Raw genomic sequence first — 24,928 nt, forward strand, 5'->3', positions numbered from 1 at the left:
AACGATCGCCTCTTTGCCATTTCAAATAATAATATAATGTTTATTAACCGTATTGCTAAGCATAATTGTTAGATTTAGAGTTAAAAGAAAGCCACTTGAATTTTATTCGCCCGTTCGTCTCGGTTCTGCGGTTTTTTCTCTGAAACGCTGGTTTTGTTGACAATCAATAAACAAATGTAACGCTTCTATATTGAATAAAGATTATAACTTTGATTTCATTAAATACTAGCATGTTACCCGCTTCGCATTTCATAATTGCTGAGTACCATAGCTCTCTTTATAAAAACAGGATTTTCATTGAAGATTTCATCCCGTTTATCACTTATGGGTAACATTTTCAAAAATCCTTCCTTAGTTCTAACCTGCTGTGTAAAAGAAACCCATATGCAAATTTTCATTTTCATGGCTGTGCGTTGATATGTTACCGTAACAGCCTGTGAACGTCCCACTGCTAGACTAAGGCCTCCTGTCCCTTTGTTGAGGAGAAGGTATGAAGCTTATTTATTCAAACACAAAGCTATTTTTATTGAATAACATCAAGCACAATAAAAGTCATATATATTCTACTTGAAAGTCAACAATTGCTAACTTCACACTTTTTTTTAATAATTTAAATTTATTAATTGGCAATTCTAAAAATATCTATAACCTTGGAAACAGTTTATTCTTATGAATAAATAAATTACTTTTTTAAATGTTATATACAGGTGTTCAATAAACCAACGATTATACTGCAGGTGATGACAGGTCATGGTAAACCATTAAATGTTCCTGCGAAACAAAAAAGTACATTGCGAATATATATATAATATTATATATTATCATTTTGCTCAGCTATCAATATATACATTAACCTTAAGGATATAGGGCATCATGTATAGAATTTTAAAATACATGAGCTTTCATTTTTTGTAATAATAAAACTATAAAATGTAACTATAAAATATAAGTGTTTTATTAATTTGTTATAATCTCATGGAATATCTTTCTCTTCTTCTTTCGTTCCTTATTATAACAATATTTGTTTTAATTTAATACCGGAAACTATTATTAATAAAATTTTATCAATGTTAAGAAAAATGTAATAATACCGTTTGTTTTAAAAAAACGAAACCAAGAAAATTTGTTTTTTTTTTATCACACACAGTACGCGTTAGTATTTAAACTATCATGGAGTACGTAAAAGCAGGTAGATCAGCGTAACAAGCAATTGATTGTTGAAAACAAGATCTGTAACTAAATATCAACCTAACTGTATTGTAATAAGGATAAAAATAGAACGTATGAAAACGTATGATGGTGCATTCCAAAGCGTAAATGAACCTACGGATGCCCTTTACTATTTACTTATGACTAATTCGCCTTGTAATGGAAAGGGGGAATGCCCACGCTCCATAACATGCTGAGCCCAAAATTGACGGCAAAAAATGGAAGGACAGGCGAGTGTTTCAATTTCTGAAAATATATATCAAATATACCTTATGTCACAAAAAGTAGACAAAATAATTCCATTTTCAAATATTGGGAGTGATTGGACAAACTATGGAACCAACGTCCTCCAACTACGTTTCCCCAAAATTACAATATGGAACTATTCAAGAGTCATACGCAATATATGCCTAAAATACCAAAAGACCAGCAACACATTGGCAGTTCCGTTGGTTCTGTAAATATCCATGGTCGGTAACTTAACAATTGAGAGCAAATAAGCTTTTCTTATTGTTTCTATGCCTGACGTGTTAACAATGTCGAAAAAAACGTTCTTATTGTATTTTTCAATATTGAGATGAAAGTAAATGTTTATTTTTTTATTCGAATCATGCGTCAAGTCAAGTCATTCACACGAGTACTAATTATAAAGAAGGCATGATAACGATTTAAACAAGAATCAGAATATAATGGAATGACTACCGAAAGTTTAAGTATATAAACAAATTTCATCAATCAATTAATTGTCTATGTCCAGCATAAAATATAATCAAAATGTTATATATTCATGTCACTTTTTTCTCCTTTCACTTTTTTCGATAGGTACCTACAAAATATATTTTACTAATACGATTTACGAGAACATGAGTCATTTCCACCCTGCCTCGATGATGATGTCTGACCGATTTCGGTCACGGCTGCCAATCTCAAGAGAGATTAGCACTCATTTGTCGGTGTTAACACTCACGTGTCACGGAAAACACGAACAGCCATGATGAGATGGCTGATTGCATTCCCATCGGATACAATCACGGCAATTTACGCAAACATTTGTGCACTATAATACAAACTGCTAAGTCTAATCTTTAATTCTCTGCTACCGAATTATGTCAGGACATATACTACTTGCTAACACATTTCTAAACCATAATATAATGTCACAAATATAATAATAGTTAATTTATTTGCAACGAGCCGGTTGGCGTGGTTGGTAGATGTAAGTATCTACCAACCACGCCGAAAGTTGTGGAACTCACAAAATGAACATTCATTCATTTACTAGCGAAAAATAGAAAAAAAATATAATTTATATCAATTTTAATAATCTCAACGTAAACAAATACCCCTTATATTATATTTATTGAATATTATTTATATTATATAAAGTTTCTTTGAGTATTTCTCTCGGGATTATTATCACAATGCTTAAAGAAAAATTTTACCAATTAAATCTAAATATTAATACGTATAAACAATATATATAGTAACAAAAGTAAGAACTTGTAAATTGGTTGCTGGCTCAGTTGATGGTCAAATGCGATTTCACCAAACACACTCATGTATTGCATGTTTCTTATACCTAGGTCGGTAATACAATTCTTCGATAGGAACCAGTTTTCTTATAATTGCTTTTATTTTTCACGAAACATCAGCGACTTTATCTTGTTAAATGTTATTAATTTAATGATTATTTTCTTAACAAAGCTGTGTCTTCTTTTTTGAATATCAAATCAATCATGACCAAAAGAGAAAAATCAGTGTTTAACTAAACAATCACAAAGCAATATTTATAAATAACGCCGGAGATGAATAAATAAGCAAAATTGAGTCACGTGAAAACGCAGACTATTTCTTTAATTAAGATCAACCTGTTCGCTTCAATCGACGAAGTAAGCTTTTTTCTTGTTTAATTTTAATTGATAATTTATTTGCCACTTATACAAAAGATTACAAATATCCAAGTGGAATTCATTTAAGGCTTATTTATTTTTAATAATATTTTACAAAATGCATACTTTTTATTTATTTTATTCAACAGTAGCGTCCCCAATTAATTGCACATTACAAAAACTAACTCCATCTAGGTACTCTTTGACACTATGGCGTCAAATTTTAATAATTTATAAATACTTTAAATATATATACTATACATAATAGATGACAATTATTAGGCTTTGGCTTTAATCCCATCTGGGTAGGTACCAACAACTCATCACATATTTCACGTCCAAACAGCAATACTTAGTATTCTTGTGTTCCTATTTGAAGGTTGAGTGAGCCAGTGTAACTATAAGAACAAGGTTCGTTATTGGGAACTAATATGTTTCCAAGGTTGGTGGCGCATTTACGATGTAAGGAATAGTTAATATTTCTTACAGAACTAATATCTATGGGTGACGGTGACCATTCACAACCACCACTGTCTCAACTAATTAATATTTTTTTTTTTATAGAATAGGAAGGTGGACGAGCATATGGGCCACCTGATGGTAAGTGGTCACCAAACGCCCTTAGACATTGGCATTGTAAGAAATGTCAACCATCGCTTATAGCCAATGCGCCACCAACCTTGGGAACTAAGATTTTATGTCCCTTGTGGCTGTAATTACACTGGCTCACTCACCCTTCAAACCGGAACACAACAATATCAAGTGTTGCTGTTTTGCGGTATAATATCTGATGAGTGGGTGGTACCTACCCAGACGAGCTTGCACAAAGCCCTACCACCAGTAAAGTATTACCACCAGTAAAGTATTTGCAAAGCCGACTATATATTTTATAAAAAAATGCAATAAGATATTTTCATTAAAGAAAAACTCCACCTTAGTATTAATAAGGCTTTTGTCACAGATGAAAAATAATAAAAAACATGAGAACAAATTAAATTATCGATATTGTATAATAATTTCGCAAAGTAAACCTGATTGTTACAATTAGCGATCCCTTCTCGAGTTCCTGAGATACGACCACATGTCTCGTTCGCTGATTAAGACAGGAAGTGGTTCATTAGGCGGCCAATGAATGACTTCATGGCATAAACCAGGGGCCGACAATCTTTTATTAATAACTATTTGATTTGACAAATTTTGATTATTTAGAAAGACAATTCAACGTTCGTTGAATACATACTTCATCACATTTAAAATATGCTACAGAAAATAAAGTAGTCGTTATTTCGTTTTTTAAAGATAACCTTAAGGAATTTGAACCAAACATTTTGAAAAAAATATAGCGTCTAATGTTTTTAGTTAAAAATATTCTAAAAATATTCATCATATATTATAATATATAATATTGTTAATACATAAAGCAACTTTTTTAAGAAGTACTTATTGAAAACTCACGATAAGATTATATTTATATAACTAACTATTCAGCAACATGAAATCCTATGTTCAACAACAATTACCACATTGTGTAAAATATACAACAAAACGTATATATCAATACTTTTAGAAAAGGTTGAACAACACTGTCTCAACTAATTAATATTATATCGCCTGATAGCTGTAGTAATTTGGCACATTCACGTGTACTTTTCAATTATGTCATGTTTTTAATAATATTTAATTAATTATGTGTAACAATAATTCCCTAAAGGCGTTCACAAATGTCACAAAAAATGCTAGCTCATGAGAGGCTAGCCAACTGCGTAGCATATATTCCACAATGCTCAAACACAAGTATTTCGATGGAACGGCAAATTCAACAATACCGGAAAGAGTTATGGCGAAAGAACAATAGCTTTACGTGCTTTCCGAGGTACGGCAGTGGGAACACTGCTTAAATAGAAAATTCTCTTTTCCGACGGAAAAATTCGTTAACTCATTATTGGTCCGACTTGGGGTGAACCCAGGACTGAGAGATTTGCAGTCTTAGTGTCAACCAGTGACTGACCGATGAGGCGGTCAATAGACAGAATAAATATACGTACATATTAACACAACTTTCATTCGCATTTTTAATATTTTATTTATAAACAATTATGCGACCAATATCACTGTAATGGATTACAGAATCTGATACTTTAAGCAAAAAACAATTACAATTTCTCATTAAGTAGCAAATTTTTTAATAATTTAACAATATCGATTCTTTTTTAAGTAACACGTATAAATGTTTAGAGCCTATATGTAATAGTTACAAATAAAAAAAAAACAATCCATTTTTTTCTAAGTGAAATTTAAACAAAGTTTTTTTTATATTGTTGATATAATGGAATTTTAATGGAGGTGTTCCTTTTCAAGTTAGGTACCATTGATATAAAACCTACAATATAAAAAATGTATATGCATCATTCATACATAAATTTATTTGTGTGTGTGGATGAGTGTTTTAGTATCGTTTCGCTCCAACAAAAATTTATTTTAGTTTTATTAATATTTTGATAAAGCGATTTTTAGAGATCCTACTATTAATTATATAATCAATAATCAAAGTCTCGCAAAGCTGTTATCACTAGTGCTTTCACAGTTTGTACGGAATTTCATACAATACGGCTGAATTTCTGTGTGTGCAATACAGCACATCTAAGAGTTCATGCCTGTCGCTGATGACAGCTAAACAAAGAAATCTTCATAAAAAAACAAAGGTGTATAGGGTTTTGTGTAAGCCTACTCATCAGCATTACCCATTCTGCCCCCAAAAATCATTGAACACAGATATAATACAAACTTGAGAGATATACCATGTAAGAAGTAATATAATTCTTGGTACTGTCAATAGGAGTGAATGTGACCGCTTACCGTCAGCCCCTTTGCCCGTCTATTTTCCTAAAAGCAATTTAAGAAAATAAATACAGAATTAAACTCGGGTAACCTCAAATCTAGAAGATTTGTCAAGGACTTCCGAAAGTCGGACTGATTACAATAACTCCCAAACGGGAAGTTGAAAATAAATGATATAATTGAATACAATGTCATGATCTAAATAAGTACATTGATTTATTATTCTCATAATCAATATACGTCACTTTAATTGAAAACGTTTAGTTGAAACTCTGGGAACGACGGCCGAAATCGTTCTAATTTCCTCTTTCGCCTTTCAAGAGACGAATGAACTAAATTACGGAACAAAAGCGTGAATGAATGGTTTTATTGACAATTGCCAAAATCAAAGCTGGGATTTTATGCGAGGGAGATGGGATAGGAACCAGCTGTTTATTTTCGTTGTTTTAATGGTAAATTTAATAAAATACTATATTTATAGCACCAACAGCTTTCATGTGCTTCATTTGTGTTTATAATTCTATTACTGTCCAATGGTAAAGGAAAAAGTAGTTTGGGAAATATGCTTGTGTCACATAAAATACATGAGCACGCATTTGAGCTGTGTGGTGGAATATGCAACTCTGTTAAATGTTCCAAAACTGTCTCCTTCGGAAAAGAAGAGGTCTCTTGCCAATACAACATATAGAGGCTGTCACTTTACCGTTTTATACCAGACGAATGCACAACACCCCTCCACCATCAATAGTGCTATAACCGGCATCCTTCAATTTAGTAACTATATACATATATTAGCTTTTTTCACAATTTGGATTTCATAATACAACAACTCCAATAGCTTAATTCGTCCCTCATAATTTCATATCTTGGAATGTTGCTGTTTCACCCACTATTCAAAATCTTGACGCTTAGTTGAAGAGGAAAATAGTATTAGTAAAGCAATAAAAAAGGATTACATTTTTTACGAAAAAAAGGCAAAAAAATCTAAATAAATAAATTCGCAATATGGAAATACGAGCGAATCTTTACCTCACACTAATGCCATTTTTTCTTGACATGATGTAAGCGAGTTCATTGTCCTACCTGTTGTTTTTTTTAATGTCTACCAGAGCACTGAATATTCGTCTTTAGCAATCGGTTTTTATAACGAACTCCTTAGTTATTGCTTATTGATTTATCATTGCAGTCACGTAGACGTTTTCCTTCTAACGACACTGCGAAAGTGTATCGTCTAATTGCATAAAAAGCGAATATATTTTGTATTGTTGTGTTCCGAGAAACATTTCTTAATATTTAAAAAATTGAACTGAAAAATGGCAATTATAGTCAAAACCAGCGCTTGGCCAGCGACTTCGCCCGCGTGCTAATCGAAAACCCAGTTAAACGGGATAAAAGGCCAAAATATATTAATTTTACCTGTGATACAGCGTAAAGAAATTTTTTTTTTTTTTTATAGAAAAGGAAGGCGGACGAGCATATGGGCCACCTGATGGTAAGTGGTCACCTACGCTCTTAGACATTGGCATTGTAAGAATGTCAACCATCGCTTACATATCCAATGCGCCACCAACCTTGGGAACTAAGATTTTATGTCCCTTGTGCCTGTAATTACACTGGCTCACTCACCCTTCAAACCGGAACACAACAATATCAAGTATTGCTGTTTTGCGGTAGAATATCTGATGAGTGGGTGGTACCTACCCAGACGAGCTTGCACAAAGCCCTACCACCAGTAGAAATGACTAAAATAACACACACAATCTTTTGTATTAATGATATCAGTACGATAATTATTATTGTAATAATCAAACATAAATACTGACTTATTTTAACGCCTCCTTATATATACTAATATGTATAATATACTATATTAGGTGTGGTATTTCCATTTGCTAAGTCATATCTTTGGCATAATATTCTATAAACATACTACAAATTAGAACCCTTCTAATCTAATTAAACTATACCAGGATCAGCCTGTGAATGTCCCACTGCTGGGCTAAGCCCTCCTCTCCCTTTTTAAGGAGAAGATTTTGGAGCTTATTCCACCACGCTGCTCCAATGCGGATTGGTGGAATACACATGTGGCTGAATTTTAGTGAAATTAGACACATGCAGGTTTCCTCGTGATGTTTTCCTTGACCGTCAAGTGCGAGATGAATTATAATCACAAATTAAGCACATGAAAATTCAGTGGTGCTTGCCCGGGTTTGAACCCACGATCATCGGTTAAGATTCACGGGCTCTTACCACTGGGCCATCTTATTTATCCATTAAACTATTAATAAGGTTAAAACTAATGCAAACTTCATTAAACCCTACAAACTAAGGAAAAGGTAACCTTTAAAGTAAAAAATAATAATCTATAAAATTCAAAACTAAAATACTAACTTAAGATCAATAGATAAAATTACAACCGATCATTGCAACCCACAAAAGCCACAAAGTATTTATTATTATAAATGTAATATTGAAATTCATAAAAAAACTCAAAACAATCAGACAAAAAGTCGATAGAATTCTGTCGTTAATAGAATACTCTTATGTATGGCAGAAGGTCACTCTATTCCGGAAAATCTGGACACCGCGATTCAGAAATTGACGTATTTGGCACACCGCTCTATGGGCTAATGGCCGCAACATATATTATAACAACAAAAATACTTATTTTTTTATAACTTTTAATAGACTCAACCGATTTTGATGAAATAATGACTAAAAGGAACCTTGAAATACTTCTTAAAATAATTCAGTTATTTCAATTTGTAATTTTAGCCGTTTCAAAGATTAGCACGGACAAACAGATAGACCGACAGTGAAAGTGTCAGTTATTTGAAATCACAGACAGACTCTTCAATTTTATTTATTTTGAATAGATATGAAATCCTCTAAGAGAATATAAACTTTGCAAGCAAATCTCAAAATCCAACTACCCAAAGACCATTTCATAAGTGATTAATTTTACCAAACAAATATAGGACGTCAGAGTCGAAAAAGATATGGTCGAAACATGCAAATTTATTTAATTATGGTTTCCTAAAAAAATCAATAATGATTATTAATTTCAAATTTCGAGTACTGAACGAACGAACTTTACTCATTTGGAAAATTGATTCTCAAATAAAAGACCAGTTATTTTATTGGAGACCAAATTTAAAACAAGAGATAAGACCAATCACTTATCTTTTTTTATTCGTGCTTAACAGTGACCTTACCATCACTTGACCGATTATTCCTTTAATGACTACTTGTCTATTTTATTGTGGTCAATAAAAATACGCAATGGTAACAGCTGCCATTATACTTAAGTCTTTCTCAGAATTATTTGAACGTAACTGCTTTATATTTATTTTTAAATAGTTTCAAAATAAAAACCAAAACGGATTTAAAAGTTGAAACATAAAGTAATGACGCAAGTCTTATTATAGTACTCACGAAAATACGTTTTATGTAAACGTAATAAAACGGTTATTTCTTTGTATTATTTTAATAAATACCGTATCAAGAATCGCCTGCTCGTAGACGCCTGTGTCTTGTATTGCGCTCTCTCGTAGACTTAATTCAAGTGCTCTTTAACGACTTTTAAAGAACCACTTCAGGGATGGTACACAAAAGAAACGGATCATGCTTGCTAATGAGTTTCGTACCTACGTTTATGTTGTAAGGCAGTACTAGTAACTCGTTGTCTGTTCTTTGTGCAGTACTTAAACTATTATCCAAAAACGACAACAAATCCAGAAATGCATAATTTTTTCGTGAATATATTTGATATATTTTATTAATTTTAATGAAATGAATAGGGTAGAATAGTAAGGTCTATATCTATTGCAATTATAAGATTTAATGTATGCAAAATTACATTATTTTTATCAATATATAGAGACTACCTTTTAATTTCAAATGATTCTATTTTTAAATAAATATTTCTCACGAAGATGAAGAATTAACATTTATAAATAAGGAGGATTCAAGATGTTATTAATATTGTTGCAGAGCAATCGAGGTCTGGCTGAAAACAGGTCGTCGACATAGCGAACTGTTAGACGAGCAGAAAGAAAACGAAGGGCAGCTGAGACGGCCAGACGGAACCGTCATACTCTGGCTTAAATGTGAACAGGTACTCTTTTACTCTTAACAAATACATAAGCCAAGATGGTCGAGTGGACCTCATTCGAGCACGGTCGGAGCACTGGAATGATAAGACCATTTGTAATATGACGATTTCAAATTCCTTTTTGTATTATATATAGGTGGACGGACAAATGGGCCCATAAACGTTGATGCCGTAATAAATAATAACCATTACTTACCTCGCCAATTCGCCACCAACCTTAGAGTCTAAGATGTTATGTCCCTTGTGCTAAGTTTCACTGGCTCGCTCACACTTCCAACCGGAACTTTACAATTCTAAGTATTATTTTTTGGCGGAAGAATACCTGCTGCGGTGGTACCTACGCAGACGAGCTTGCAAAAATCCCTACCATTTAGTGCTTGTGAGAATATATTTGAATAAAGTACACTTCGATTTTAATTGGTAGTATTCAATTAAATTAAAATAAAATAGATACATACGAGTATATATACTTCAAATTTCAATTATCGTGTGCTATATATACTGACTTTTATTACACGTAAATTTCAACTGGCTCACTCATATTACTCATGGGCTTTGTTGTTCTGAACATTTTTTTTACAAAAGAATTTAAATGTTCGTGATTAAAAATTGTGTATAAATAAAAACCTTGTCGTCTATATTTTACGTTGTCGCCATCAATGTCGGTATATCGATATAGGTTATATGTTAATGTGAACGTATTCGAAACTATTAAACCGCAATTCAACTCGCTTCTGACCGTTTTAGTGTTCATTTCATTGTTAGTTTTTTTTTTATTTAAAACCTTTTGATTAGATAAAAACATGATTAAAAATACCATTACGATTAAAGCAACATTAAAATGTTACCATCAAGTCAGGTCATTAGCGTTTAAGCATCGAAGCCGCCGCCATCTTGCAGCTAGGGGTGAAAAAAACATAAACAACGCGGTCACCTGCGCGCGCGCAGAGATTGGCAGGTGCTACGTGTTCACATCTGCAACTGAACGAGATTTAAACTGCACCTTGATGCCTAGATGTACGGTTCAAAATAGTTATTTCATGTGTTTCTTTAAAGGGTGATGTTTTTCAAGCGCACTTGTACATGTGCTATCGTTTATTGTTAATGTCTCCAGAATAGCCGAGACCACCGCAAAAATATTTGTACTGTGCGATTACTTAAATGTCAATGTTTAACAAAGTATACCATAATATGTTTACATTTTTTCCTAGTAGTATTAAACTTTTTTATATCTATTCTTTTTATCTATAAAATTTATTTATTCTGTATTTAAATAATACTATTATATTTTTGCATCTAAATCAACGATTTTAATTAGAATACTAGGTATTAAAATTAATGATGATGATTTCGTAAGTAAACGATATTATTAAAAAGGGATTCATTTTAGTTAATTTATTAAACCTAGATATGATCTAGTTATAATTTGATATTTTATGTGGTTTTAATGGAAAATCCAATCGAGCTTAAAAATTCAACATCCGATGTGTTAATTTACTCCAGCTCCCACAAGTTTGTTTTACTCATTCCCGTTGGTAAATCTAAAACGATTTCGTCCGTCTGAACAGACTTAAAACCAATTTATTAAATCAATTAAAGTAATAATAATCTATTTAATAAATGTTTTCTACCTCTTAACTATGGTTAATTAATATTCAATATCAATTCTCTTCAATTTTTTTATTGATCAACTAAAGACGAACATTGTAAATACGCTATTTTACTATATACTAAATATCTATTTATATTGTATGTTTAAAATTTGAAAAAACTACCGTTTTTTTTTAATTTTAAATTGTTTATTAAGCGAAAATATTTTCAGAAAATATGTTGATAAAATTCTAAGGTGTACCAGCCAATCCGCAGCTTTAAGCTTCGAATTGTTTTTCTTAAAAGCCTGTGCCCTTTGTTGACCATTAACAGACTATTACAACAACTAGCTGTAATTATCATGGCTAGCCGTTCGTACCGGAACACAATAATTACAAAATAACTTGACGGTAGAATTTCTGAGCATAGCTATCTATTAAATTCTGTTTATTGTTTTAATGAAATGTTTTAATGAATTAAAATATGCAATAACAAACACTTTAAATTAATGTTTATTTTGTTTTTTTAATAAATTTAAATTAAATGTTTAAGAAAACTTTGATTAATAAGGCGTATTACGTACGTATACTTCACACTTCACACAAGCGAAGTGTGAAGTTAGTATCCGTTGATTTTCATGCAGGGTATTTAATTTTTCTATGTACCTGTCGGAAAAGTGTAGAGGAATAGACCGGTTCCTCTCGGTCCATCTACTGTTCGATCCGGTAGTAACTATGAATGAACTAAAGTTAATCTTATATAATTTATTTAATTAAAATTACAAATAGCTGCTGTACAAATCATAACCGCGGGGAAAGGTAAGAATACTAGCAGCATATGGTATTAATATAAGTGTATATAAAGCTGAAATATATATTTGTTTGAACGCACTAATTCTAGGATCTACCAATCTGATTTGAAAAAACTTCTTTGCAATTGAAAGCCTATGTATTAAGAAAGGACTATTGCATAAACAGCAGTATACCCCTCGATTAAATGTTGATTTAATATCGATTTGTAACCAACGACAGAAAGTCAAACATATGACTTTCTTTTTAAGTAATTTAAATTAAGAAATATTTTTTTTATATAAACAGACAGTTACTTATCTTTTAAGTTTATACCGTAATAACCTTTCCTTATGAAGATTTGCGGCTATCTCATTAATTTTTTTTTATTTTTAAATTACACGTTAATATAACATTGCGGTTAAATTTAATTTGAACTATTAATTTTATTTGTGGAAATATTGATTTTTTTTCTCATTAATCTTCTCACGATGAGTATCGTTTGAATACTCTGTCTCGTGGTTTGTAAAGTAATTACTATTACTTTTATCTTATTTTTTATCTTTTTAATTTTACTTCTGCTATTAGTGTTTTTGTACGTCACCATAGAATGAGAGGCAAAATATTTTCATTATTACATTTAATATAGTCTGATTAATGAGATTCTCTTACTAATATTATAAATATGATCGTTTAAATGTTTGTATGTTTGAGTGTTTAATATTATTACTACATAATCTTCGAACAACTGAATTAATGTTTGGACTTTGAATATTTTTTAATATATAATTATCGCGAAGCGTCTTGATCTTGTTATGTGTATTATTCATCAATAAAGACACAATAATAACATGGTTGTGTAGAATTAACATGAATAATTATTTTTTCAATTTATATTAGAACATTTTTTTTATAAAATTCATTTATCAAATATTCAAATGATCATTTATTAAAAAACATCTGCATGAACAAGAAATCTATAAAAAGAGCCTAATTAAGATAATAATTCTCGTAACACCTTAGTTAAGAATGTAAATAAAAAAGTAAAGTTTTTTCCTTATTTATAGTCTTTGAATATATTTTTTTTGTGATCATTCCGCCCTTAGCAGGTGCTGGGGTTGTCAGCTGAACAGATCGCTGTAATAAGTCAATGAAATGATTAGGAATTACTATAATTGTAGGCTATTATCAATTTATATTGTTTATATTAAACGATCATTCAACGTGTTCTAAATATAATTATGATAATGGTTATATCCTGCTAACCGTTCACGGCGGCTTCCTAAACGAAGACTTACCAACTGCGTGTGAGATATTTTAGTGCATAAACACAGGTGTCTCTATTACCTCACTCTTATAGTCTGATGGAAAGGCAATCCGACTGGAACTAGATTAAGCCTAGGATTAAAGTCTTACACAGACAGGGGTTTCATGATGTAAGTGAAGACATTGGCACCGTGAAAAATATTAATCATTCCTTACATCACCAATGCGCCACTTTGGAAACCTTGGGAACCATGTCATGTCCCTTGTGGCTGTAGTTACACTGTCTCACTCACCATTGTAACCGGAAGGCAACAATACTCCGTATTACTGTTTGGCGGTAGATATGTCATCATCATTTTTTTGGCCTAGCTTTGTCTTGCAAATTGATGATGAAATATGTTATTGCTCACATAAAAACTCCGAAAATTTTTTGCCAGCTTGAATTAATAACACTTATAGGCCAAACTCTTGTTTAAATTATTGACTACTAAGCCTCATATAAAACAACGGTATTAAATTTGTCATACTATATAACTTTTTTTGTGACGTATAAAAAGCAAACCTTTATATGCCATCCATAGCCTTTAAAAAAGGGTCTTCGACTGTAAGCGGTCACTTTTAATTAAAAATAAATATCCTGCTGAGTTTTTGCCGGTTCTTATGTCAGTTATCTCTTTCGGAAATGGTGATAGATATTTGACGATCAATTGGCAAGTGTGTGACGCTTCAATATTTAATAAATATTTTGGACTGTGACTTTAATTTTTTTACGGGGATGATCATTACCATCCCATGTCACACAACGTGACATTGGCGATATAATCTGTGCCCTTATGGAAAAAAAATATTATAAAAGCATTAACTCTATATTACTGAATGCGCGTTCATAATATTTTGCTATAGTTGCGGATTTTATTACACCGGCTCGCTCTTCATAAATTGAACTTAAAGCGATAAAAGCATAACAGGTTGTTGGTGTTAAAGGTACTCACACAAGCCCATGCAATTTAAACTAGAAACTGGGATTATCGAAATGGTAACATAAATATTCGATTTTTTTCTTACCTTATCATATTTAAGGTTAATGAACTTATAAGGTCAATGACCTACAAATTACAAAATGAGTGGTTATCATTCAAAATTTGCTACACGTATCGATATAAACTGCTTTGTATAAAAAAAAAAAAACAAAAATCATTTAAATACATCTTAATACCGTTTTGCAGCTGGTACATTACAATCGTCTGATACGATGAAATTCAAGGAGGTTATTAAGGCAATTTAGGATATCGACTCATCCTTTGTCCGAGGCACGCGATGGTGCACCTGTTGCTTACATAGGCTGTTCGGGTTTTGACGAAACGACTATTATTTTATACCAATTGATGTGATTATCGTTTGTGATTTGATTTTACAAGACACGATCTACGGCTGTTATATTCTATGAATGTTATAATAAAACCAACACACCTAAGTTCTTGTATTTTTTTTTTTTAACCCTTATTAGGCAAGCGTTTGACCGTTGACTTGCCTGATGTTAAGCATCGACACGGTCTAGGATGCACGCTTGCCTAGAAAGAATAAAGACACCAACGTTGTACCTATCAGAAAATACAGACTCAGGCAATCGTTTTGTTGATAAATGTTACGTCTAAATTGTAAATATGTATGGTCTAACCTATGACGTTTATCTCATTTAATGAAATAAGTGTGCAATGAAAATATAATATATAATCTATTAAATGGTCTCATTGTCAATTAGTATCACTACATGTTATAAAACAAAGTCACCTTGCTATGTCTGCCTTTCTGAACGCGATAAATTAAAAAAATACCGAACGGATTTTCATAAGGTTTCCTCCAATTCTAATTAATTCATTAGAATGTTGTGGAATTTGGCTGAAATTTGACGATTGTTGAATTATTATTTGATTTGATTTTATATTTATTATTTGATTGTGGAAGATATATCGGGTTAAAGAAACTTTATTCTCATCAAGAAACCAGTCACTAACATGAGAACATAATATTACTACAACAATTGCCAAGCGGCGCGGCAAACCTTGCATTATATATGTATTGTATTCTGTAGATATATTATTTATTGTATTTGTATCTCAACAGGCGTGTTATGCCTTTAGTATTTCTTATCTTTAATTTGTTTTAATGTTATTTTAAAGTATGTGCGTGTTTATTATTAGGCAGCGTCACAATCTACGTTTCAGGATTAATTTTTTATATATTTTTCATATGAAAAGTATTGTGTTTATAAACAGATTCTATCATAATTTATATTACTTATCTAAGATCTTTTAGAAATAAAAAAATGACAGCAGCGATTAATTATAATTCCCACAATATGATTATAATGACAACATAACAACACAAAATCGTTGTGCTAAGCTGTATCACGTTCGATTTATTATACCAATTAAAACGATAATTGACTGCACATACGGATGCGTTTTATGAACAGCCTGTATATGCAGATGCGCACCTGTCGTTTATTTTTTTCATGTTTTCCCTACGTTTAACCGAACATGGCAACTATAATAACCCGATCTGCATTACGGTAGGTCATACTTGTATGTATGTTTTTTAATAGTGCAACGGCTCTGGCGGGCGGTTTTCTGTCAACAGTGTTTCAGCTCGATGGAATGTGCTATTGTAATAATAATAGAATTAAATATTATAAATGTGGTAATAACAATTTTATAATGTATTTTATGATTAACTCGGAGCCTTTCCCACGAGAAGTTATGAGAACGACTCATTTTGTATTTTTAAACAAGAAAATATTTCGTAACAAAAGCTTGACATTACAATTTTATTCTGGCAAGGCTGTTTTTTTTGTATTGCTTAACCACTTTCGCTAATATTAGACACTAGTATTCGCCCGCGGCGTTGCCCGCATGGTAGTGAGAAAGGGACGAACATTAGAAAAAAAAAATCCTTGGGGTAAGTAAGGTGTCCTTGGGGTTCAAACTTGCATCATACCAAATTTCATCAAAATCGGCTCAATGGTTTAGCCGTGAAAGCGTAACAAACAGAGTCCTGAGTTACTTTCGCATTCTACCGCAAAACAGCAGTACTTGGTATTGTTGTGTTCCGGTTTGAAGGGCGAGTCCGTAACCGTAACAGCCTGTGAATGTCCCACTGCTGGGCTAAAGGCCTCCTCTCCTCTTTTTTTTTTTGAGGAGAAGGTTTAGAGCTTATTACACTACGCTGCCCCAATGCAGGTTGGTGGAATACACATGTGGCAGAATTTCCGTGGAATTAGACACATGCAGGTTTCCTCACGATGTTTTCCTTCACCGTAAAGCACGAGATGAATTATAATCACAAATTAAGCACATGAAAATTCAGTGGTGCTTGCCCGGGTTTGAACCCACGACCATCGGTTAAGATTCACGAGTTCTTACCACTGGGCCATCTCGGCAAGGGCGAGTGAGCCAGTATAATTACAGGCACAAGGGACATAATATCTTAGTTGCCAAGGTTGGTGGCACATTGGCGATGTAAGCGATGATTAACATTTCTTACAATGCCAATTCTATGGAGATTGGTGACCACTTACCATCAGGTAGCCCATATGCTCGTCCGCCTACCTATTTTATAAAAAAAAGCATTTATAATATTCGTATAATTGATATAGATGAGATAATATAGATTAGTATAGAGGCAGTGCAAGGACTTTAAACAGTTGTTTTCATCATCAAAACACAGTCAACGTCCAAGATGTGGGTATGAGTGGTGTCCTCTGTTCTTGCAATTAAATTTGTTCACTCCCCCTTCAAACCAGCAAAGTTAGTCAGGTATTTCGAAAACGTAAGCGTAAATTTTAATTACAAAATAACTAATCTAAATCTAGTTTTTCTTATTACTACAAACAAAATAAAATAAACAATATCCCCTTTATTCAAGTAAGCTCCTTTTATAACTTTTTATTAGTCACATTACGGGATTATTAATAAAGGTTACTTTCTATTTAATCGCTGGTAATAATTGTATTTGTTTCTCCGGAAACATACAAAGTCACGTGAGTACATAGTTATTACTATAATCACCATTTTCTGAAGCAATTAACGAATTCCTACTTTTTAACTTAATTTATCGTACTTGCTTTCGAAAAGAAGTTGTAATTACTTAACACGAATGCTTTATACAATTAAAAACAAAAATGTTTTTAATGCTTGAAGAGTTCATTGGAACGAACAACAATTTATATTTATACATGGTTAAATAAAGTTCCAGTCGTAAAACTCCGACTGCAGAATAGAATACTGAAACTTTTTCTCCCCTCCAAAGGAGGAAAAAACACATGTGGCAGAATTTCAACCGACTCATGTAGGCTTACTTACGATATTTTTCTTCGCGCCGAGCTCGAGATTAAATATTATTAAAACAATTTGATTACAGTTAGAGGTGCTTCCCAAGATTTGAACCCAATGAACGGCTTATCAAAGAGATTTTTAATTGAATTGGTATATCCTGAGATTAACACTTTCAACCCTACAAATTCTCCAGATTTAATATCTTTATTATTAATATATATAAAAAACTGCCTTGTTGGTCTAGTGGTGGATACATGACCGCAGATCCCAAGGCAGCCCGGAGTCTGAAGATGGAAGTGTGTACACTCCCATGCCTCGGAAAGAACGTAAAGCCATTGGTCTCGCACCTGAATTCTTTCCGGTCGTATCGGATTGGCGTCTATCGGATTATAAGAGTGAGGGAATGTAAAGTGCACCTGTAGCGCACACTTGTGCACTATAATAATGATTTCCTGTGCAATTGAATCTCTCTTGAGATTGGCCGTCATAGCTGCCATTGGTCAGAAGGACTAAGCTGAAGAATAATCTAAAATACGGCTATTACATACGTTACAACACCATGCTACAACCCACGGTCGCGGCTAATACCGCAGCTAATACATAATTTTACCTGATGTTATTGGTATGGCTTTGTGCAAACCTCTCTGTGTAGGTACCATCCGCTCATCCGATATTCTACAGTTTGTGTTCCGGTGTGAAAGGCAAATAAGCCTGTTTAAGTACAGGCACAAAGGACACAACATCTTAGTTAACAAGGTTGGTGGCGTATTAATTAACGGAACGTTTAATATTTCTTAAAGCGCCAATATATATGGTAGGTGGTAACCAGTTACAGTTATTGGTTTCCCCGTCGGCCTACCTGCTTCATAAGAAAAAAAATATTTATCTATACAAAAATATTTGTATAAGTACTCTATTAACACGAGCGACCGAAACTTCAAAGTCGCCGACACAATCTATTTTTACACATAAAATAAGTTTAGTATTTCTCTTCGGCCATATAACTAGGTGATGTAGCTATCTAAAGATTGGAAAATTAATTCATTCAATCGAGTTTATCGACCTGCGAATGTTTAATAGATCACACGTTTTTACAAAGATTTTATCTGATAATTATTAAGTAATACATTAAATGGATTCTGTAATTAATTTTTTACTCTCGTTTTGTATATACATATAAAATGTTACAAGATTCTGTTTGTTCGTATAAAATTAAAGTGTTATATTATTTTTATTTGTCGAGACGTTCACAGGTTTTGTTTAAATATTTTCCGCTTCGTTTATACACGTAGTAAAAAAAAATCAAAGTCAGGATTTTTCATGACGTTGAATGTTTTTTTTTTTATATTGTTATGGTTTTTATTTAACTTCACTTCACTTGGTGTAAGCCCGTCTGGCTTGGTACCATCCACTCATCATACGTGCTACTATCAAGCAGCGATACTATGTATTGTTTTGTTTCGGTTTGAAGGATGACTGAGCGGGACATAACACCTTAGTCCCTAGGTTAGTGGTGCATTGGCGATCTAAGGAATGGTTAATATTCTGACAATCCCAAAGTGAAATATAAATGGAAGTTTATAGAATCAAAATACTTAAAATTGATTTATCATTTATTTCGTAAGGATAAACTCTGAAACACAAACAAATATAATATATTTCTATGTTCGATGGTGGCCACTTACCATCAGGTTGCACACCTGCTAGTCTGCCTATCAAATACAATAAAAAGAATCAACTGTAGTATTACCATCATCATTATTTCAATAAGTGCCTCGTTAGTCTATTGGCAAGATCATAACGCTGTAGATTGTGGATACACGTGATTGAATTTCAACCGAACCGTGATCGTTTCTTACCGACCTTTTATTCACTTGATAAATAATATACAAACAAATATAATAAGTATAAAATATTTAACAAAAAAAAAGATGCTTTCTTTGTTGGTTAATAATAAATAATATACCAAAATCGCTATATGTTTGCCTTGTTATAATCGCTATATACCGAAATCGCTATAATATTTGAGGGGGTTCCTCAATTCTTCATGGATCTCAGCGTCCCAACTGGATTTTGAACAAATCGGGATGAATATGGAAGGTTATGGTTGGAAAACAAAAAATTCAAATCTTATAAATTACGGAATTGTGAGGTTTTATAAAAAATAATCGTATTTACATTCCTTTTTTAAGTCGGTTAATTAAATGTATAACCTTGTTTGGATTTAAACCTACGATCCCCAGTCAAGATTCGTCTCTATCCATTGGGTCATCTCGTCGTACATATCATTCATACATTTACATTAACTACATAACACAGCAATTAGTTTAATAGTCATTACAATTGGCAATCATTTAGTTTTGTCTAACGTCGATATACATGGTCACTTATAGAGACATCCGTGTAACGATGACTTTCTATTTCAGATTATCAATCGTTGAATGATTTACATTATTATATACGATATTATTACAACAATAATTAATTTACACAAAAAAAATTACGAATAAAGTAATGAAAATACTGAAGTATCGTAAGTATTCCAATGTCGGGCAAAGGCTGGTGCGGAGGAGATTTGGAGATTATAACACTACGATTCTCCTCGACTGGTTGATGGATGTTTTCCTTCAACGCCGTTTATGATATAAATTGCCTCAGTGATATAAGTATACAAAGATACACTTATACCAGGATTGAAGTCTAGGATCAAGAATGATTTGTTGAACCTTAACACGATGAGCTATGAGTTTTTAACTATCTTTTGTCTCTGTCTTTACGTATATTTCTGATCTTATATAAATACGTTTAAAATAAAGAAATATATAAAATTACTTTCCGTCCGCGCCTTCGCTAACGTTTAAACCACCCCACCCCCCGGGTTAAGTACCCACATTGGGTACCTGGTGGGTTTTCTGATCTGATCCCTGACAATGTGTATGCAAAAGTCGTTTGAATATTTAAGACGTGACAACGTATTATATCTATCTCGCTCTTTCATACCAATCAGCTAATCACAAGCGAACAAATAAATTCAAGCAATGATGCGTGATTCAAAGATGCAAATAAACCTTATTGTTCCACTTCAAGGATGAGCTGTTACGAAACAGTCAACATATAAACTACAATAATTGTACTGATTTAATGTTAACAATATTTCTTATAAAAAACAGCTCGATATAAAATGGTCAGTGGTAAGAAGAGGTCTTAAAAACATATTAAAATGAGTATAGAAAAAAATAATATAACGCTGAAAAAGCCATAAAATGGTTCATGAAACATTTCAAAGCACCCTCCTCACGGGGCGGTAGACATTACTGTCATCATACATCACCATGTGTTGTACCGGCACATGAAACGCATTTTAACCTAAATTTTAATGAAGAATTTAAGACCTTCGGGCGTTTTTTTTTTAATTTGTAAAGTCAAATGGAATGGTATTTGTATTTATTTTTGCAGTGAAACATTGACAAACAACTTATTATAACGGTAGCAGCTCCGGGTTCGCACGGATAGAATAAGAGTATATGTATATAATTAATATTTAAAATCAGTCTTTGTCCTTAGTGAGCATTATATGATTGATCAATTTATATACTGACCACGCGCAAGATGATATTCCTCTGACCAATTTCGGCAATAGCATTCTCCTGGTAAACTAGCTGACTACGACTGGGCATAAACGGTGCACTTTGTATACAAAAACAAGTGTAGTGTAAACACTTCGAGCTTCCAGACTACTGGGAATTTTTGACACAAAACTCTTACCCGGTATTTGAACCCAGAATTTCAAGATTGTGCTCATATGTCAACGAAAATATAGAATCAATTTAACAAAATATGACAAAATGGACAATCGCTGAAACCACCTAACTTAGGCCAATGTCCGTCAAAGCGGTTAGCCGGGAACGAGTGGCATCGTTGCTTTTTCATACCGACTGCATTGTATGAACTCTCATTTACATAACCATTAAGGGTATTTGTTTATTTCCATTGACCCGGAGCCCTGACGGCTAAAGGGCCAGGACATATAAATATTGATGGTTTTAACACGTGACCTATATGGTATGGTAGGAACGGAATGTTTGTTTTCGTGATTAGCCCCTCTCTTGTTTTGGCTATATGATAGTAGGTCAGGTATGATTTCGCGAAGAATATTATTTGAGTGAGATTTTTTTTACTCAGAAATTTTAGTCACAGGTAAAACGTAAATCGATTTAAAAAGTTAATACTAACATTGATTACTCCGAGGATCGTACGTATGTTAGGTGGATACAGCCAGATAATAGTTTTTTTTTTTTCAATACAAATTCAAGTATTTGTTGGATTTAACGTTTTATTATTATCTGTATTTAGTTCACCATTACTACTAGTTACATTAATTTTTTGTAAAATTAATTTAGACATAATATTTTCATTTTAGAGTTTAATAAAATAGTGACACAAGCAGGATCCCTCGCCTTGTTTTCCTTTACTGCCGAGCACGAGATGAATTTATAAACTCAAGCTAAGCGCACACTGCTTAGCTTGAGTTTATAAATTCATTTTTTTCCTGCTTCCCCCTTCCTTCTTAAGTCCACGCGAGCTGGTTCTCGATGTCACCGCCTAACTGTGACATCAATTCCATCGCGAACAAAGAAATTTGGCAACTCCTTTCTTTGTCGCACTTCCAAAAAATGGAATTCCTTACCAGCTCACGTATTCCCCTCCTCTTACAACCCGGGTTCCTTCAAACGAGGCGTGAAGAGGCATCTTGCGGGCCGGCAAGGCGAAGGCGGCTAGTGCAGAACGTTTTTCCCGTCTGTACTGGCCGTCGTCGCGTTTGGACTCTACTACCACTTACCATCAGGTGGAGTAGAGTCATTTGCCCTCCCGGCGATATAAAAAAAAAAAAAACACACAAAATAATATATATAATATTATTTTCAAAAATCTATCAAAGGTAAAAAAAAATGCTGATGGCTAAATAATTAAATATGTTGTATTCCACTATTTGTTTTTTTGCGAATTAATAAATTAAAAAAAAAGTGATATTCTATTAAATAAAAAAACAACATACCATCGATAATGACAGCTTAAGAATAATAAGTGGCGACCTTTGTCAGTTATTTACAATCGACTCATACCACGCTCGTCCGTGAAAACTTTAAAAATAATCTTTACCTACTTACTTTAACCTAAATTCCTATTCCTTAGTGCTTTCATAAATAGCGAACATGTCTGAGAATAATGTTAGTTTGAAAAGTAAAAAGTTTTAACGATCTGCTGATAAGCTGTTCATCGTCTTTGAAAAAAGTCTGTTTCGCGTTATCTAATTCAAATAATTATTTTCATTAGGCTCGAAAGGTTTTGTCAATGCTATAAAACTCCAAATCAAAATGATTTTTAGTATACTTTGAGATCAGCTAAATAGTAAGTGAATCTATTTTTGCCAAGTTTTCATTTGAATAAACCTTAAATATATTTTTAATTAATTTTACTTCTAAAAATAAAACAAATTGCCTGTAAATGTCCCACTTCTGGAATAAGGCAACTCCTTTTTGAGGAGAAGGATTGGAGCTTACTCCATCACGCTGCACCAATACGGGTCAGTGGATTATCAACCGCCACATGCAAGTTCCCTAATGATGTTTTCCTTCACCCCAGAGCACGAGATCAATATATAACAAGTGAAGCATATGTCAATACAGAGCTGTTGCCCTGGTTTGAAATTGGAATCAGCGGTTAATATTCTAGTCTTCTAACCTCTTTACCATCACGACTGCTACATCACGTGCTCACCGCATATCATTTAGGAAACACTCTTTTTTGAAGTCAATACAAAGTCACATATAAGTATAACGTGAGATGTATGAAGATAAAATTACTTTTATTATTATATTATAAAATAAATAAAAAAATGTTTGACACTAACGTATATGTAACACTATGTACATTCACTTACGGTGCAGGATAAAGTGATCATACAGCGAAAGGTCAAGATATGATGAACTCCGCGAAGATTTCGTGGTCGCGTGATAAATCAAGCGAGCGGTTATTGATGGTACAGCCCAGTCAACGCTTTGCCGACATCGAATTAATTGATACTCGATATAAATGTGACGAGTGATGAAAATGGTTTGTTACCCGTTCGTTTCATTTATTTTATTTGGCCAGTTTTAAATATATAGATATATAAATAAAACTAGCCAACTGCACGCTTATAAGAAACATAATATAATGAATTAAAATTACATTTAATTAAAATTTATTGACAGAAATTCCCAATAACTTTAATTCATGCGATCCGGGTTTCAAACCTAGGACCACGGGATGCGCTTTATGCGATGCGCACCTTTAAACTAGCCATCAGACAAATAAGACAGTCAGAAATACTAATGTACTTTATATTACGCACATGCACACAAACATTAATTGTATTATAACCTCTTTGCACACAAACGTTTTTTTTTTTTTTAATGATGAATTTGCATTTAACCAGTATTATTTGTAACTCACTTTTCCCTATCTAAAGTACAATAATAATTAGGAATAAGCTTTTTTTAAACTCATAAAACATACTTGACTTCATGCTTTCTGTTTAGGTCATTATCGAATTAAACTAAATTAAAAAAATAACACAAACTCAAATCTATACGTAATGTGCAATTAAGTTTTTGTACGATCACGTGATAGCAAATGAGAGAACCAACGATACAGCATACATTCAAAGCCTTCACTGACACATCAAAATTTTATTTTAAACGGTCGATGAAGTCTAAAAAGATTCATCGTACGTTCAAATAAAAAAAAACCTTACATTCGTAACTTTCACGACAACGCTTATATTACTCTATTTGTGTTTAACAAAGAAATAAATGTCCCAATACGATTATTTATTGAATATTTTATAGAAATGTGTTA

At 32.7% G+C, this 24,928-nt stretch overlaps 1 protein-coding gene across 1 annotated transcript in view; it reads left to right on the plus strand.

Annotated features, from left to right (window-relative positions):
* LOC126774468 (tRNA dimethylallyltransferase) overlaps positions 1-24,928 on the plus strand; it is a 240,990-nt gene that overhangs the window by 191,726 nt on the left and 24,336 nt on the right. Inside the window, exon 4 of the mRNA XM_050496026.1 lies at positions 9,930-10,053. Coding sequence (XP_050351983.1) covers positions 9,930-10,053 — 124 coding nt within the window. The remainder of the gene's footprint in view (positions 1-9,929; positions 10,054-24,928) is intronic.

Source organism: Nymphalis io, chromosome 16 (genome assembly GCF_905147045.1).
Source record: "Nymphalis io chromosome 16, ilAglIoxx1.1, whole genome shotgun sequence".
Lineage (NCBI taxonomy): Eukaryota > Metazoa > Arthropoda > Insecta > Lepidoptera > Nymphalidae > Nymphalis > Nymphalis io.